Genomic DNA, 18,980 nt, shown 5'->3' with positions numbered 1-18,980 from the left:
GTGTGAGACGGATCTCTGGCTGTGTGAGGCGTTGTCTCTCTGGCTGTGTGAGACGTTGTATCTCTGGCTGTGTGAGAGGGGTCTCTCTGGCTGTGTGAGACGTTGTCTCTCTGGCTGTGAGAGACGTTGTCTCTCTGGCTGTGAGAGGGGTCTCTTGTTGTGTGAGAGGGGTCTCTCTGGCTGTGTGAGAGGGGTCTCTTGTTGTGTGAGACGGATCTCTGGCTGTGCTAGACGTTGTCTGGCTGTGCGAGACATTGTCTCTCTGGCTGTGCGAGACGTTGTCTCTCTGGCTGTGCGAGACGTTGTCTCTCTCTGGCTGTGCGAGAGGGGTCTCTGGTTATCTGAGATGGGGGGTCTGGTTGTGTGAGAGGGGTCTCTGGTTATCTGAGATGGGGGGTCTGGTTGTGTGAGAGGGGTCTCTGCCCGTGCCTCTGAAGGATCACATGGAACGCTGACTCGTGCCATCTGTGACTGCCAAGAGCACCGTGAAAACGTGAAGCAGCGATCATGTGTCAGGGGAAAGACACACACACACACACACGTGCCTCAAATACTCCACTGTTATCTGTTCAAATGTGTGTGTGTGAAATAACGTTATTGAAGAACTTTTAATGAAGGGTTTAGACGTCAGTGTTACAGGGACAAAAAAGCTACCTACCCAAACTGCAGTCTGACAGTTTTTATTTCTCCCTCACAACTCCGGATATCAAAAAGTACGTTTTAAGTACTGGCCTATAAATATTATGCCGAGCATCACACATACAGGTTGAACATTCATACAAGTGCATGGACAAGTACATTTTATGTGCAAATAGCATGTTTCTCTGCTAAGACATAATGTACATCTTAATCCAAGTCTCAAAAAATGCTCAATATGAGAAAATCCCACTCTATGCACAGGTTTCAGACTGTTCACTAAAACCACAAGACACAACATAACAGTATAATTTATACAAATCAATCATTGCAGATAGCGCAAACATCTTCCTATGTAGCAAAAATACAGATTTGACTTTCAAGATTATACAATAAAGACCCTATATAATAGACAAAATGTAAAGTAATTCATAGAGGCATTATGGTATTTTCCTGTTCATTCTGGACTGTTAAAGTTGTACCATTCTTCACAGCACCAAACACACTAAGGTCCAGAGAAGATTATGGCAGACATTAAGACTAGTCAAACTACTTGGTAACAGCTTTTAACAAGACTACACTCTGAGAGAAGGACAAAAAAAAAACATCCTGACAACTGAAATAGCTTTCTGCATTCTGACGCCGAGAAAATATTCACGCAATTCTTGTCCACTCACAGTAATACAAAAAATGTGCCACTCTAAGCAAGGGTTCAACTGAGGCAGGTGCTTAGAATACATTTTTACCAGCATTAGACTCAGTAGGTAAGACGGTTGGTCCGCAAGCATTCCTGAGTGTTTGGATTTACATGGGGAAAATCTCTCAACAAACTGGCTTGCTTTGAAGGACTCTGTATTGCAATCCAGTCATTACAGACATTAAAGAATCTGTGTACATAGTGAAAAAGTCTCATTACCAAAGGCCTAAAAACAAATATATTCAGATTTGATAATAATTCTTACAATACTAGTGGAATTATAAAAATTACAATCAATTTCAATTCTTTTTTTCTTACGAAGAAATCTGAAAAGTGCAAATCAGTACTAGATATCAAAATTCAGGAAGGTAGTAAGAGATGATAGACATACTAATATTGTCAGAGGGAGGTAGACATACAATCTAGTAAAAAAAAAAATAGATAACACTGTAATTAGAGAATAAAACACGTGTCTTCTAAGACGGCAGTGTAGGAAGATCGAATACTGGCAGTAAGTTGATTTAAAAAAAACAACCACATTTCCAGGTGTTTTGCAAGATGACAAAGACGTGTCAGTTTTTTCAGTGTGGCAGATCTGAGACCATTGAAAACTGGCAGGACATTTTTAACATTGTGATTGAGAAACGTCAAAAGTCAATCATGTCCAAAAATCCCTTATTTTCAGCAGCAGTGGCAGGGTTAGGCATTTTCTGTGTGAGTACGGTACGATGGTACGACTCTCTGGCACGTTGCGATAATGCCTTCTGTTTGAATTGAATACTTGTTGCTGTTTTTAAGGCTGGTTTCAGGCTACTCCCCAGTGTGCACCCGCTGGTGTCGGACCAGCCGCGAGGCCATGGCGAAGGCCACCCCGCACTCAACACACTTGTGTGGTCGGAAGCCGCTGTGGATAGACTGGTGCTCAACCAGGTTGGAGGACTTGGTGAAGGCCTTGCTGCAGACGTAGCAGACGTAAGGCCGGACGCCGGTGTGCACCTTGCGGTGCTCCATCATGCGGCTGGACATGGCAAAGGCTTTGCCGCACTCTGGACAGATGAAGGGCCGCTTGCCCAGGTGCGTGCGCTCGTGCCGCAGCAGTGACAGTGGCTTGTTGAAGGTCTTGCCGCACTTGCCGCACGGGTAGGGCTTGTTGTTGGCGTGCATGTTGCGCTCGTGCTTACGCAGATCCGACGAGCGGACAAAGTCCTTGCCGCAGGTGTTGCAGATGTACGGCTTCTCGCCGGTGTGAGTGCGTATGTGCTTGCGGTAGTCGGACGACCAGATGTAGGTCTTCTCGCAGAAGGGGCAGTGGTAGGGCCTCTCGCCCGTGTGGAGGCGCTTGTGCTGCTGCAGCGTGCCCTGGTGCGAGTAGGCCTTCCCGCACAGGTCGCACACGTGGGGCTTCAGGCCGCTATGCGTGCGGATGTGGCTCACCAGGTTACTGGACTTGGTGAAGGCCCAGTTGCAGTGTGTGCACTTGTAGGGCCGGTTCTCCATGTCCCCCTCCACCCCCCGCTTCTTCATGGCAGGGAAGATAAGGCAGGCCTTGTCGTCCACTTTGAACACTTCCTTTGGCTGAGCTTTTGGTCCTTCCTTTCCTTTGTCTTCTTCTACGCGTCCATCCGATGCGGCATCATCATCGTCCTCCCGAGCTGCTTGGGGACTCTCTCTATCACCTCCGACCTCAGTCTGTTCATCTGTGACCTCTGACCTCTGACTGCGGGTCTTCACCCGTCGATTGTTGCGTTGTTTTGCTTTGCGGTGACGCGTAGCCCGGGGCTTGTCACTCGACTCATGGGACACTGCCACATCAATGCCGCCAGACCACAGAGTTAAAGACGGGGTCGTCTCAAGCGCTGGCTCGTCTCTTGGAGAGAGCTCCGAGAACTTGTCGGACAGATAACACTCGACAGGCTCAGACTTAATGCAGAGCAGCAGGTTGGGACAGCCCGCCATGGACGAGTTGGTGTGCTCCTGCTCACTGGACAGTATGAAGTCGCTGCATGCTCCTCCAAGAGGGCTGTTGCTTTCTTCCTCTGAGGGGATGCAAGGCAGATAGTGCCTCTTGCTGATGAAGGCCTTCCTGATGCTTCTTTTTGAGATGTAGATATTGTCATTTAAGCCCTCAGGACTCCATGCATCCACTGGTTCTGCCATCTCTGTGTTACTTGGGTTTATTTTAGTTTATATTTTGTGGCTTTGCTGTCCTTTTTAAGTCCGGATGTGCCAACTTCTCCCAGAACATGTGATGGATGGTCAGTCCTCAGTGCCTGAAACATTGAGATTTCTACAACAGTAAGTAATGCATTCCATTTTGGGGGCAGACACACAATGAGACCTGAGCAACGTGGAATCCTAAAAATACCTTGCGGGCAAAACAGGGACATGATGCTGCTGGATCTTACACTGGATGGTGGAGTAAGTAGTAGTCCAGGCTACAAAGATGCTCTCATTGTATAGAATATATATGGCCTGAGGGGGCAACCCATACGTAATGCTGCTAGTCTGAACATCAGTTTGAAAAGTAGGCAACACTACATATAAATGTATTATATTTTCAAAGACGTGTTAGTCAATCCAACTATAGGCCATGCAAAATAAAGCTCTCAAACATAAACTGAATGTATGATTTTGGTCATTTATTTTCCTGGATTAATAAATCCTTAATTTAGCCAAAGTTTTTATTTCTTTTTACTCTTTGATCTGATTCTCAATATACCAGGAGACACATACTTAAATTCATCAAAATATTTCCGTGTTCATTTTTCCTTAACCATGCAGCACCCCTGAATATGTACTTAGGAGCTCTTAATTTGGAAACTTATTTAAGTCTTTCTTACTTGAGATATGGGGGCCAACGACGTACATATCCACGTCCATGAAAAACCTTTCAACAATTTTAAGAGTTAAGATAGAACTAGGTGCTATCCAAAAGCTCAAATTGTCAACTCACGGCTTTATAAAGCAGCATTTTACAAGTGGATGAGATTCCACGGAGCCTGGTGCCAAGACGTGCGATCCAATTATCATTCAAAGTATCTGTTAAGAAGTGTCACATATACAGTTACAATTTTATGCTACATTTTATTGTGTTTTCAATCCAGACAGGCGACACACTTGAGAAGTGCCAAGAAAGCTGGAGCAAAACAGCGATGACGCTTCGGATGGTCCCGAGGACTCAGCTTTGGAGTCAGATATCTAATACTACGTAAAGTAACGTTTTGAATGTAAATCATATAATTCTCTAAAATGATGTCTCTCTCTGAGACCAACTCGCAAATTAGGACTTCATGAAGTTAACTCAAACATAGAAAAAAAACACTTACCCTGCAAGTCAACAATCACCAAACTGTCCGTATGCGACTCATTCTCTGGGTTGACTTGACAGCTTGCTACGACTATAATGACAGAGAGCCATGACGGAGGCGGAGTCACGAAAAACTGTCATACCACTGTTTCCAAAATCTGTGAGCGCATCAGTGGTCGCTGCAATGATGCAGCAGTGGCTCACGCCAGCCGGCAAGACTGAAACCGACTGACGGCGTTGATCCCCAGCCCTGTGTTCATGGATATTTTCAATACTGCACCGAAATAGACTACATGCAGCCAACGTCGACTCGCACATCCAGTGTCCCCAAGTGATCAAATGTTGATGCATACGACTTGAGCCTGTGTGGTGCGCGTAACGACATTGTCGTGGACACTGGAACATACTGATGTTTTATTATTGAATAGGCCTATATGATATCAGACTTGCGAAGGGTGGCTTATATCTCTTTCACTACAATGATAATGAGTCCCGATTAAACTTGGAATTTAGCTTGAGGAAGTTTAACATTAGGGTGTAGACTGACAGGATTTGGTTCTATTTTCTGTTTTGTCCAGCGCAAAGTAACTTAACGTTGGGCCAGTCTATGAAAAACTCTGTAGCATTTGCATTTTTAAAGTCGCCTTTTACATTTAATAAAACTAGAAGGTAACCCCTGGCTTATTCTCCGTTGTACCTGGAAGTGAAAAAGTTATGCACGTGAGTAACTGGGGGAGTCTCCACAGTGAGAGAATTAGTGACAGGAATAACATACGCTGATGCCATGCATAGGAAGAACACGCGATAGCCTAGCCGGTATAGGCCGCACAAATAAGGATCAGTGGAAACCTGAGAATTGGGGGGACACGGTATGGGCTGCTCAAAGCACCTGTTTACAACTTGGGTTGCTACTCAAGCTTGAGTTGAAGCTAGCTGGTGTAAGAGCCTACTTCAACTGTCTTGTTGACTAATAGCACAAGTTGTCAACCCACAGCTATTGCTGCACAACAAACAGTATTGTCAGTTAACCGTTAAAACCTAATTACGTCATGACGAATATGACGTTGCTCACACACATAACATACCGTAAGCATATGTTGAGCTGGACTGTCAGTGTATCAGTGTAAGCTATATGGTGGCCATGATCCAACTTACAGAATGCACATGATCTCATTGCAGGTATCAACATGCGTTCAACAAATGTCCTTATAAGCCCATAACACTTTAATTTACACCCTACTTTAATATCTGTTCTCATTGCCATTATCCTGTCCGTTGTTATCCGATTTCATTCAAGTGGATGTGCATGAAAGTTATATTACTCCATTTCCCAGACTTTCATCTAGCCTTCCTACTTAAAATCCAATCAATATGGGTAACTGGCAAGGCAGAAGGTTAGGCTTACAGCATTATAATAACAACACTGTAGACTATTAGTTTTCACTCATTAAATCAAATAGTTCAGGCTTCAGGGTGGTCTAATCCTAAAATTATGTAAACATGGACACAAGAAGTGCATGGGATGCTAAGAGTGACATACTGTTTTCAGGAATCTCCTAACAAGACGATTTGAAAAATAAACCTTCCTCTTATCATTCTCATGCATTTTATTACCAATCTTTTGGATGGATGACTGTCACTGTTCACATACAATTGCTTACATAAAAGTATTAATATTACAGTTGCTTACATAATATTAACGATTAATAACTGGGCTTTGCCCTCTTCATGCATTATTTCATGTAAAGTTTCATAATATTAAAGTGTTTAGGAATTTTTAGTGCATTCAATGTATGTATGGACTAGTTTATGAGACAATAAACTTAATTATACTCTTAAAGATATTTTTATCCATACTCACTTCCACAAGGTGCAGCATTTTTGAGTCAATAAACCAAAGTCTGCTAACTCTTAGAGTGAAAACTTCACTTGAGTATTTTTACATTCTCTTTGAATGAAGATACAGTCCCATATTTTAGATAACAACACACGAGTTACATTCCATGTGATGAACTAAAGGTGGTGGGTTTATCCTTGCCATGTCCCAAACAGTAGTAAATAGATGCTTTTGGAAGCGTGTAAAAGCATGCTGGACTCACCAAGAGCTGCGGTACACTTGTCTCTTTGCAACAGGTGCAAGAGCCTGCCTGAGTTGGTACTGAACAGTGGGGGGCGCTCCCACCAACACGTGCTTCATTTGCAGAGGCTTTCTGGTGTTTTACAGTTTTTTATAATCTTTTTCACACTTGTTTCAGTACCATGTACACTTTTTTAAAACACGTAACACATTCACCATATCAGTAGACTGTGTAAACTAGACTGTGGATGCTTTTGCATTGCTTAGATACAAAATGCTTTCAATGACCACTTCTTCTGAAATTCATGGATACCTGTCTCGGTCAATGTTCACCACCAGCAACAGCAACTAAAGCAATTTTTGCGGACATTTGAATATTCAAAACAGTTAACTTTCAGTTCAAAACCGGTCAAAACTTTGATCACTGTAGATGGAAAGATGCTGAATTTTGAAAGACTAATGAAATCATACATTTGAAAATATGTCAGATTACTCAGATTTTCGCCAAATATCTATTTAGTTTTCTGCTTTGTTTTGTTAGTTTGCAGCCTTGCTACCAACTATACAAAAGTGGTGCAGTACTGCATTTGCATGGCAATGAATGTATGAATGCAAATATAAATGTAATTGTCGCTGAAGACATTTCCCACTATTACAGTACTGCTGTATATGTAAGTCATGGGCTATCAATGAGACAAAGGGACCCACAACAACAAACACTTTTATCCAAAATGACTTACAGTAGCATCTTGCATTGCCCAGGAATTGAACCCAGATAAGCTACGAGTTATTCAACAACACTAACCACTGTACCACTGACACTATTTATCACTCATGGTAAATTTACCACACTCAAAATTGGTATCCACAGTATGGTGACAAACCAACAGATCAAAAAAGTGTGTTCTTGGTGTCATGACAACTGCTTGTTTTAAAAATGTGTGGAATATGGGGGATTTTAGGGGTGGCTAAGATGTGCAAAAGATTTTTTTCTAAAGATTCAAGGCAAAAGAGAATGTTGCTGCACTGTCAATGTGTTAAAAAGTTCATAAAAATGTCACCCTAAATTTAGAGGACACCACGGGTCATTAGGGGCTGCTGGACACTTCTAGTGGTAGTCTCATGTGTTGTTTCACTTACTGTACTGAGAAAGAAGTGTCTGCACGCTTTTTTGTACTATAGTATACCACAGAAAACTTAGCATAGAGCTGTCTAGAGGCATATTGCTGAATTTCATATTTACTATATATATTTATATTGCATTATGTACAAGGTATACATTTTTTCTTTTCTTTGGCAATGCAACACAAAACTGTGCAAAAATAGAGGATATAACAACACATAATATATGCATTTTGCAATGCTTCAAGTTGTCTGTGTTTTTTTTAGATCATTGTACTTTTAGTGATAAAGTGGCTTAATGGGAGAGAGCATATGCTATAGTTATGGCAGCATAAGTCACTTTTGGGTGAAGTATGAAGTGTTTTGGTGGTTGTAGGGCATTTTGCACCAAAGGTTAACTGAAAGCCCACTGTGTGAAGAGTTTTGAAAAAGTGTACACGGTATTGAGACAAGTATGAAAATTATTGGAAAAAACTATAAAGAGTTCAATCCTCTGGGCAGATATTAGGTCAAGTGTGTTATTATTGGAAAAACAGCACTATTCCCATTTACCATCATTATTCTAAACGGCAACCGCAGTGAATAATTCTATTGGATGTTTACAGTCTACATAAAGGTTATGATAATTTATATATCAGCTCCTTTGAACTTCTAGTCGTGAAGGTCTGTAAAAATGTACCAATAATACATAAAACGACGCCAGATCCAGATTAGGTAGTCACTTTCAAGTACTGGCAATGGCCAGGTCACACATGATGTTAGGTTGATTGCACACATTGTGAGTAAGCTGATTCCAGAAGGGAGACATGCCTTGAGGAAATTACTAAAGAGTCCACTGGTAACACGACCTGTGATCTAGTCTTTCCCTCTCACCACTGACATGTTCTTCAATTGGACTTCAGCACGCTCTGGCCAAGATTTTGCACATGCAGCAGCATAGCCTACTATTTATATTTTTTATATTACTTTTATGTTTTCATATTCAGATTGACCCGGTCCCCCCACTATTTTATTATGAGTTACTTTTTATTATTTTATTTCTAGGTTGCCATGCAATATAAGACAAAGAGACTACTGATGGCAAAACCCTTTCGCTAAATTTGGTGGATTTATATTTTATTGAGAAATATTTATAAAAGTAACACTATGCAACAATTTGACACTCTTTGAGGTATGGTTTTATAGGCAATTAGTTGTGGTACCATCCTCATATTCATTTTGATAGCATATGGTCATGTGAAGGACAGATTAACACCTAGTCTTTCCCACTAGCCTATGTAGTTGTGTTTCCTGGCTGGAACACCTTGCAAAAATGGAAGAAAAGCTTTTACAGCCTGACAGCCAGTTATACTGCCTATAGGCACCATTTAGTGTGTTGGCAAGCTTCTAGCAGTTTCAACTGGGCTGTTGGTGGTGTTTGCAAGGTTTTTGCATGCCTTTTAGGTAGTTAGCATGCTAGTTTTGGAACAGAACTCCTTAATAAATAAGCAAGATACATATTTAAGTAGATACATAAATAACACGTATTTTAAAAATGCTTGGACAGTGTAGACAAATAGAGGAGGTCTGCAGAGCTAAAGAAAAATAATGAATTAGACAAAAATGTTGTTCAATTGTTGACCCCATTCTTGGTTAGAATGGCCTCCTTACCCTACATGCTGGCTACTACTGTAAAAACAACTGCAGCTGTAGAGAGATGCGTGAATATGTCAGTATTCACTTACAATGATCGCGTCAGTAATGATGATGAACCTCTCCATCCTGCATTCCTTATGTCCTTTTGTGACGTGAAAATGCTTCATGGGGATCTATTTATACTTGTCATCAGTACTAGGCATACACCTGGATGCATTGGATTCACATTCATGTACTGCCATTTCTAACCTATTATCAGTATGAGGGACACGTCTCTAAACTAAGATGTTGTTTAAAGGTGGTCTTCAGGCATTCCCAGACTGAGGGGGAAGTGACCCAGACCCAGGGGGGCGTGGACACAGGAACTCTCCTAGTGTGAGCCAAGGGGCACCGTACATACAGAACACTAATGACACCTCTATTTTAAGTGTGCAGCAAACCTCAAAATAGCTACACATCTATCGTAAACCCATGCTTTAAAGACGCCGGTTGACCAAGGTGTAAAAATAAAAAAAAAACATGCCATATTCTGCGCTAGTCTCTAATCTCTAATTCGGTTACTTGGTTAATGGGTGTCATTGTCCATGAAGGCTTTGTCATGTCAGGAGCTAATTTAATGAAGTTAACAAAGAACCTGACATTGGACTGTATGTCATTGTGGTATTGCTGAGTTGACTGACTGAGTTAACTGACTAATAACCTCACTGAGCTAGACATGACTGTCACTCTGTGACGAGTGTTCACAATGAAGACAACTAGTTGAAACTGAGGACTAGAAGTTAGTTGCAACAAGTCTATGCCAGCAACCTTTGCCAATCCCCAATAACTTTTATCAGTCCCACCCTAACACTAGGTTGATTATGGCACATTTCATTTAGCTATGAGGGATCTGCATTGGGCTGAAACAAGAAAGAACAGTAGGCTACTACTCAAAAAGAAATGGGAAATTATTTATACGTTATCTGTTAAATTGAGCTGTGTGCTTTTGTTTTTGGGATTACTGGTTTAGCTTTGGCCACCGTACATAGACTGCCATTCATCTGAGAAAATAATCCACATGATCTGGTTTATAATTTGCAAACAATAAAAACATTGCAAACGTATACATTAGCTGATCAATTTACAGAGTAGGCCTCGTCATTGCTTGCCTTTGTCAAAGTTTACAGTTTTTTATGATTGCATAAACACTAAAATCAAAAGTATTACACAATTATCAAAACCTTACACTCAAGGAGCAAAACATCAGCCCAGATTTGCACCACTATAAGCACATATCAACCTCACACTTTTTGCAAAACAATACACACAATGATTTGCAAAACACTAAACACACTTGTATACATAAGACACAGAAGTATATCAAGATGTCACTTCCTTGCAATTACAAAGCACTGACTGTCAAATTACCACACCTATGAGCCAATTGGTTAAACACAGCCATCAAGTGCGCAAACACATGATTGCTTAACTGTAGACACACCAAACAGTTTTAAGCACTATAGAAATGCAGCAGGTGAGTTCACCTGTCTTCAACCAAAATGGAAGGAGTCAGAAGAAGAAGAGTGAGGGTGAGAGGGGGAATCCACGGAGGAAGAGAAGAAGGAAGAGGAAGAGGCGGAGGCCGTGCCAGAGGCAGAGGTTAAGGTGAAGGTAGAGGAAAAGGAAGACCTGAAGCAGGATGAAAATGTGCTCAAAGAAGAAGAGGACCAAATTTATCAAATTAACTTGAAAGGAGGAAGGGGGTCCATATGCACGCAAGAATAAGAGAGAGAGATCATAAACATGGTTTTGGACAATAATACTATCAGGCTCAGAAAAATTCAAGCCAACGTTATCGTTGACGATGCCATTTTCAATAATGTCAATCAGGTCTCTCAGTCAACACTGGCACGCATCCTGAATAGACATCAGGTTCAAATGAAACAACTTTATCTGTACTGTATTTTCATTTTTTTACGAACTTTGTAAACGAACTGGATACAGAATTTTACGTTTGTCTGATATTTGCTGAACTTACAGTGTTATGCACACTACTGTAGTAGCATGAAAACTGGGACATGTTTTGTTGTGATTCTCCATGTTGACATGATTTGGGTATATGGAGAGAAATAAATGATTGTACACAATGCCAAGCAATCACTGTTTCAGATATTCTGATTTACACATTTATGATGTAATTAGGATTTCCTTTTTTAATTTGCTTTTTCCTATTTGCTGTGATTGTTTACAAAAAAGCAGGAATTATGAACAGGAAGTATTTTTTGTGTATAACTCATTTTTTTTTTTAAACACACACAAAAAGCTAAATCCATATCTCAAGAGTTACTAGCCATGGTAGTTAGTATTAAACACCCTTGATTTGAGATGTCAGTGCATTCATCTATACACACACACCTGCCAAGGAAGAAGAGTCAAACCTAAATTAGAAACCAGACACTAGGGTCCTGGTGCAGTCGAGGGGACTATGTGACTTACATTACAACACACATGTTGGTGCACGGGGTCAGTCTGGCACTAGACCTGGGTTGACCTTCGCGTGGCACAACAACACATTTTCTATTGCTGGGAGTCAGCACAAAGGCAGGCAAACTGTTAACTGCTTTACGGTGTGGATTGAAGTTAAATGTTGAAACTCCATTTGAACTTGATAAAAGACTTGAACTTGAGATATAATGCAACTTTAATAAGCATACATTTACTGCAACTACGGTTTGGTCACAACACAAAAACAAAGGTTCACTTTAGAATTTGTCCCTTGGGTAGGGTTAACAACTGGTATTTCATTTCTGATATTTCAAATTATTCGTTAACATATATTTCTCTGTGCTGAATGAACAACTAAATGTATTGTGCAGAATCAGCAGGAACCTGATTAGCCTGGATACCAGACCGAACTTAGCCCCGCCCACACATTTTTTGGTTGGGAAGTTCGGTCTGGCATTACTCCATTGAGGAGAAATTATCTGCGGACAGATATGGGCCGTACCAATCAAATTGTTAAGGCGGGCTTTATACGATGATGGACAGATGATCAACAGTAACGTAACCAACCACGTCACAAAAAGGCGCTTGGTTTGAATTCGTTTACAACAAACATGGCTGCCGCTGGAGAGCTGAAATGTATAGATTCGAGTCCATTTAGACATTGACAGTGCATTCATTTTGAAAGAGGAACAAAGAAACGCGATCAAGGCATTTGTCAATCGAAAAGATGTTTTTGCCTTCCTTCCTACGGGATCCGGTAAAAGTTTAATTTATCCTGGTCACATACAACATTGTTCTGATTGGTTGTAGGTAACCAATTGAGCGAAGAGGCATTTTTTCTCTTGGTTCGGTTGAAACACGCCCCATAATCACAGCCCAATGGAGCGATATCAGACTCATATTCTGACTAGAATTATGAGTATGACATCGTCAGGCTAGAACTTGATAGAATTGAGGGAGGGATTTGACTTAACGACTCTTACATAAAAACACATGTCGGTGCAATGGATCAGTCTGCCACTAGACCTGAGTTGGCCTGAGAGTCACACACTAAGACATTTCTTAAGGTTGGACACTGTCCACATTGTCAAAGATATCATGGCCAAGTCAGTTATATGGAGTTAAAGCATCTCCTGACCAGAGTGATGCCAAAACACATTTAAAACTGAGTTTAAATGGTCATCTGGATTCTCAGGGGGCCTGTTACTAAAATAATGACATCTAAGACATATTGACATTTGTGAACTGCAGTCCACATTATTTACATACATTTACTGAAATTACAGTAGGCTATTGCCACTGAAAGTTCACCTTTGGCATCTAATGTGTGATATTTCTGATAATATTTTATCAAACATTTCTGCTACTGCCGGATAAACAGCTGCACTTCCAGAAGGGCTTCTGTGATTCTGCTTAAGCAGCAGGAATGTGAGGCATCACATGTATTACTCCTTATAAAAGCTCAATTAAAAAATAAACATCTGTATCAGTATTACACATTTGATATGATGCTGCGTTCATGTACATACACACCTGCACATTTGGTATGATGCTGCATTCATGTACATACACACCTGCCAAAAAGAGAGGAGTCAATCTAACGTTCTAAGGAACCCAGTTGCAGAGGGGACTAAGGCCATATTTTCCCATGCGCGTAAGTAAGCTAGGCATTTTTAGCATACGCATATTCTGCCCTTGACTGCCATGAAGGCAGTTACGCATTTCGGGCAAAGTAAACCAGAAATCTGGGCATTTCTACACATGGACATTTACGCATATTCTGCCCATGACTTACGGGCTTTTCAGCTACACACTTCGGAGGGCTGTAGTAAGGTGAGCGCCACTACAAGGCGAAACACCATGTTGCATTTGAAGTTACGGCCCTATTTCTAACATTACATTTTGGTTTTAAAATGAAGCCATCATTCACTGTACTTGGATGCTTGGGCGAACAACTTTCAGGCCACAGTAGACATCCACTCAGCTGGTCCTCATCAAAGCTGGGACACTGAAACATGCCTTTTGAAGCAGCCTACCTTTTCCTCAACAGGGAATTTTTTTAATCATGAATCTCAACACCTCAAGCACGTCTTTATAAATGTAAAAATGTGCAATTTGGTTAATTTACTTCTTCGTTAGCTTTATGTGATAGGTGGAAACAAATGTTTTCGTTTGAGGTAATGCAGTTCTCCCCTCGTTTTTATTTTCAAAATCAATGTCTGGTTCATGTTTTCCCTGGATTTGAATGATATTCACAACATTATCGCGAAAGTCCGTGTTCCATGTTTTCCTGACAATCAAAACAAACAAGGTCGTGGCTCAGTTTACTTCCATAACTGAAATGTGAATTACTGGAGGACTCACGCGCGAATGGACGAGTACGGACCTTTTAGTGACTATTACATAACAACCCACATGTTGGAGCACCGGGTCAGTCTGGCACCAGACCTGAAAGCCTAGCTGCATTCGATGAAAGGAACATCTAGTCTCTCTGAATATTTTTAGTGTCACCTAGCAAAGTGTGTTTGCATACAGATGGCTGTGGGACGGCACAGTAACACACAGGCATATATATTTGTGCTTTCGAGGCAGAATGAACAGTACAGGATTATTGCCAGCTTTCTGCCAGCTTTCTGCCAGGTTTCATGCCAGCTCCAGTAACCCACAACGCTCCCATTTCTAACATTTCTAACTTCTAAACAAACTTTGGATGATTTAAAAAATCAAGTATGCACCGTCTTATTAAACAAAATTTCATTCTTTACTTTGTTTCTCTATGGTTAGCACCTAAGATGTCCTATATCTACTGATAGACAACTGCTTCATGAATGTTTTATATGATTTCCATTGTCAAAGAAAGAACTTTGCTTAATATAATAAGCCAAAATGAATTGCATTTCTTAGTACACTTAATACACTGCAGAATGTACTATATGTATATAGTACACTCACATACAACATTTCAGAACAAAGTACCAAGTATGTCAGTCACCTTTTACATTAAGGTGTCCTTAACTGACATTAGTTAGCAGATAAGTTATCAGGAAGAAAGCATTAACTTTAGTAGTACCAAACCATTAGAAATTATAAATTATGAGGGCTTTGGTTAATAATGATGAATGCACTAAACATTGCATTTATGTCAAAGATCCTTTAAATAACACAACTGTCCAATAAACTTAAACATTAGCTAAAGTAAATGATGCATGCTGCAATTAAGGCTTTACTCGTGTACTCTACTGCAGGTTATTGGTTTGTGGAGTTCTTCATGTTGATAAGCATCATCAATGTGCTTTGGATTCAATATACCCATACGATTGATTAAAGAAATTCAAGTCAAAGAGAATATAACTGACACAGGAATTATATACTGTTTTGTCACCTACTTACTATTTATCTGTGGGACTATAGCAGGCTTAAGAGACTATTTATATTTACAATAAACATGGCTGTTTTTGGTCCATATGGGTTACCTCAGTGTGTGCTCATAAAATATAACCTGATGGCTTTTATCGACTACATTGCATTTTAGGGCCTGAGGTGAAGCTGAAGGTGCAAGTTCAAGAGCGAATCTAAGTGACAGAGTGGCTCAACACAATTTCTTAAATCCTCCATTGCTTGGAGTAGGGAGAAGGAGTGAGTCAGTGAAAGTGTCCAGGCGGACTGTGGTATGGGAAGTATGTGTTATTGGCTGTTGGCACTTATCAACGCCATGCAGCGAAGCCAAGCCTGTCACCATACACCATGCAGGACCTGACTACCTCCCCCAACCCCAGCCCCCCCCACCCCCCGGACCCGCACCCTCACTCTGTTTCGTGCTTAGGCAGTTGGTGCAAGAATGTCTAAGAGGGTATTCTGGTCAAGCTGAAGTGTTTATGCTGCTTTTGCCTTCTGCTGATGGTGCAAATGACACAAAAGCACCCTGCCACACTAAAGATGAGGCTGTTGTGGAACATCAAGCATGTCAGCACACCCACCCCCCCCAACCAATCCCCCGACCCTTGACCCCAACTTGTTGTTGCCACACTGGGAACGTCCCCCACCAACCTCATCACCCCAGTCTGGACTCTAGCTGCCGTCCAAGCTGCCCCTTTCTCCAGTCATCAGCACAAAACGATGAGACTTCAGCTGTTGCACTTACTCAGAGAGGCCGGGCCAAGCCCTTAAAAGCCATTTTTACCCCCTCCACTCTTCGACACGCGCACTCATATTCCCAGCTGCGCATCACGTCCAAAGGCCGGAAACCTCAAAAAATGCGTCCAAAAAAGGGAATTGTGTGCCAGCTGGCAAGTACTGCCGTCCTGCATTGGCACATGGCACATATGGGCAAAGTGTGATATCCATCTCCGAATGCTCTTTCACCTGCTGTCCTATCCCTGAGGTTATCACCGACTTTCCTCTCATCCTGAGAAACTCTTTGGGCCTGCCCTATGTTAGGGACCCTGCGGACACACAACAAGGAGCAAACATTAGACACACTTTAACACACACAGACACACACACACACAGACACACACACACACACAAATACACACACACACACACATGCACACACATGCACACACGCACACACGCACACACACACACACACACACACACTTGGTTTTGGTCCACATGCTGAATGGCAGTAATCACTGGATCTCACCTGTGGCATGGACCCATGGTTTGGTGTCATGCGAACCCCCAGCTGCTGACCTGCAGCTAAATGAGAAACCAAGATGTGTCACATCGGGAAAAATGTCCTTGGCCATGCCACACACAGATTGAGTACAGTCTTCAGTGCTTAAAAGCTATTTTAAGATGGCCTCTGACCACTCTCAGATGGACTCTGGATCTTAAGAAGGTAAACAGGCTGAATTTCTGCTGTTCATGTGATGAACTGTAAAAGGAGAATCGTCATCCAAAACACAAACACAACTGAGATGCAACATTAATCTATCAGCGTCATCCCAAGTAGCGAACACTTTAGGCTTCATTTTAGTCCTTAAACTTTAGAAATGTGATGAAATTCAATCGTGTCTCTTGCTACTAGGCTCCAAACATTAAGAGTGCACTATACTGAGTCCTGACTGCAGAGAGCTGCTCACTCAGGACAGGGCACTGGGGAGCTGTGCACAACAAACAACCAGGAAATGAAAGAAACTCTTCCTTATTTTGCCTCAGAGAGCAGAAATTACAGATATAACACCAACAGCACATCCTGTGAAGTTCCTTTTTCCAGACTGAAAGTAGTGGTGATGTCTCACACCAAAGTTTTCCTCCTGCTGATGACAATGTTACAATGCCATATTAGTTAAAGATAATAGACTGTCAAACTTACCAGCTCGCCTGGAGAAAGGGTTAACACCTGCGGACAAAGGGGGAGCATGTAGTGGTCTAGAAGATTCTATTGGTGCTTGAGGCGGCCCAAGGAAGATAGTGGGACTGCTTGTTGGCTCCTACGAAATGCACAAAAATTGAGTACCGCATGAGTTGCATTGCTGCCTCGCTCAAAATGGGTCAGTTATACAAGCACCACTTTAAAGACACACTGTGCTATTTTTCTTTGACAAAGTTATCATGGAACAACAATTTAAGTGTTACAGCACCTGGATGGGTACTTGTCAAAGCCTAACACACTGTTAGTTTTCCAAACAATTGCAAAAAAATGGGTTTCTCACAAGTAGAGAGTCTATTAGCTATCGGTTTGACCTACTAATATATGCTGAGAAGTGGGGCAGTAATACTCTTCAAGCTCTTTCAGCTCTTCACGTCACTTTGTAAAAATGACAACAGTATGGTGCTTCTTACAGCTCGTTTTCAAATGTTGGATCAAATATCCATCACAGGCTAACATGCAAAAAATGCAATGTTTTTCTAGCATTTTTTGTAAGCAGTTCTTGTAGGTCAATGATGACCTTCCTAGTAATGCTTAGAAATACATTTATTACACAGCCCTTGTTACATTGTAATAACAGTACACAAAGAACAATGTAACACACTAGTACAAATGGAAGAGCACACAAATAATCTGCAGTTATGACATTCAAACTATAATATTAATTCTAGTCCTAGTTTATAACCTTACCAATCATTATTTTGTTGACATTCATCATAAGTAAACATTTCCAACTGTGTAGTGTTGGTACACTGCAGTGTGGTATAAATAATTTAAAGTTTATTTACATCACAGACTTGTTCCATAGTTAAATACAGAATATAGAGGGTCCCCTTATTGCATTTTTATATATTTTTTAATTCTGCAGTAGGCTCAATAATCATACTTTATTGTATGCCAGATCAAACATTTTGACTCTCTTAAAGGCACAGTCCACAATTCTTATCCCATACACTTTTTGTCAAATTCAGTGATTTGCTCTTCTTAGTCCTTTAGCTGTCTGTTCAGTGTGTGTGCTCAAAAAAACTCTGTTCATACCCAGTGTTCATACACAGTCCTGGCTCTGTACATGGGAAACAAACAGAGTGGCTCGCGCCGAGCCATGAACAATCCCAGCCAATCAACACAGTGCTTCAGAAAGACGGAAGGGAGGGGTGTAATTTGATTGACTGTTGAACTCAAATATCGATAACTTTTAATTTTTTTTTAAACTGAATCATGGACTGCGTCTTTAAAGCCAGCATACTGAGACTGCAGACTTAGAACAATCTATCTGACCTTTTGGTCAACATTTTAAACTGATAGGAGTGAGAGTGGAATGAGTGCAGAGGTTCAAAACTTCTAGTATATTCCCTGCTCATAGAGTAGTTTATACCTACATTTAAAGATCTTACAATTTTATTAAGATGGTTACAAGATTTAATCTGACCTTTTGATCAAAATGTTAAGGAGTATAACAATGTTTTAAAATGGGCACCGAGGTTCAAAACAGAATGCAATATCCGGCCTCTCGATATTCAACAAGAACAACACTCTGTGTCTATCTTAAAATAGTAAGTGACTTCTTGGCAAATTTCAATGAAGAAATCAAATCAAAACGGGACAGCAACACTTTAAAGTCACACTGTGCTATTTTTCTAAGTAG

General features: G+C 41.1%; 2 protein-coding genes across 6 annotated transcripts in view; both read right to left on the bottom strand.

Moving 5' to 3' along the window:
• Nucleotides 1-664: 664 nt before the first annotated feature.
• On the bottom strand, nucleotides 665-16,180 carry znf648 (zinc finger protein 648). 2 transcript variants are annotated; one of them, XM_012821772.2, is made up of 2 exons: nucleotides 16,100-16,180; nucleotides 665-3,603 (listed from the first exon to the last, which is right to left on the bottom strand). In XM_012821772.2, the coding sequence occupies exon 2, from the start codon at nucleotides 3,488-3,490 to the stop codon at nucleotides 2,144-2,146; it is 1,347 nt and encodes a 448-aa protein (XP_012677226.2). In that variant the 5' UTR covers nucleotides 3,491-3,603; nucleotides 16,100-16,180; the 3' UTR covers nucleotides 665-2,143. The 2 variants fall into 2 exon arrangements, with proteins under 2 accessions (XP_012677226.2, XP_012677224.2); XM_012821770.2 differs by lacking the exon at nucleotides 16,100-16,180 and adding an exon at nucleotides 16,006-16,086.
• The window catches only part of sec16b (SEC16 homolog B, endoplasmic reticulum export factor), a 19,673-nt gene continuing 15,388 nt past the window's right edge, over nucleotides 14,696-18,980 (bottom strand). For all 4 annotated transcript variants that reach the window (XM_031574560.2, XM_031574558.2, XM_031574557.2 and 1 more), the window contains exons 23-25: nucleotides 17,279-17,396; nucleotides 16,604-16,659; nucleotides 14,696-16,400 (exon numbers count right to left, since the gene is read on the bottom strand). In XM_031574560.2, the coding sequence (XP_031430420.1) occupies nucleotides 16,392-16,400; nucleotides 16,604-16,659; nucleotides 17,279-17,396 (183 nt within the window). In that variant the 3' untranslated portion in view covers nucleotides 14,696-16,391. The remainder of the gene's footprint in view (nucleotides 16,401-16,603; nucleotides 16,660-17,278; nucleotides 17,397-18,980) is intronic.

This window comes from Clupea harengus, chromosome 10 (genome assembly GCF_900700415.2).
Source record: "Clupea harengus chromosome 10, Ch_v2.0.2, whole genome shotgun sequence".
Taxonomy (NCBI): Eukaryota; Metazoa; Chordata; class Actinopteri; order Clupeiformes; family Clupeidae; genus Clupea; species Clupea harengus.
Note: the sequence above shows the minus strand (reverse complement) of the source record. Positions and strands in the feature narration are given on the sequence as shown.

What these genes read in the sequence shown, in the direction of transcription:
- znf648 (XM_012821772.2), bottom strand. Translation starts at nt 3,490, where the DNA reads ATGGCAGAACCAGTGGATGCATGGAGTCCTGAGGGCTTAAATGACAAT.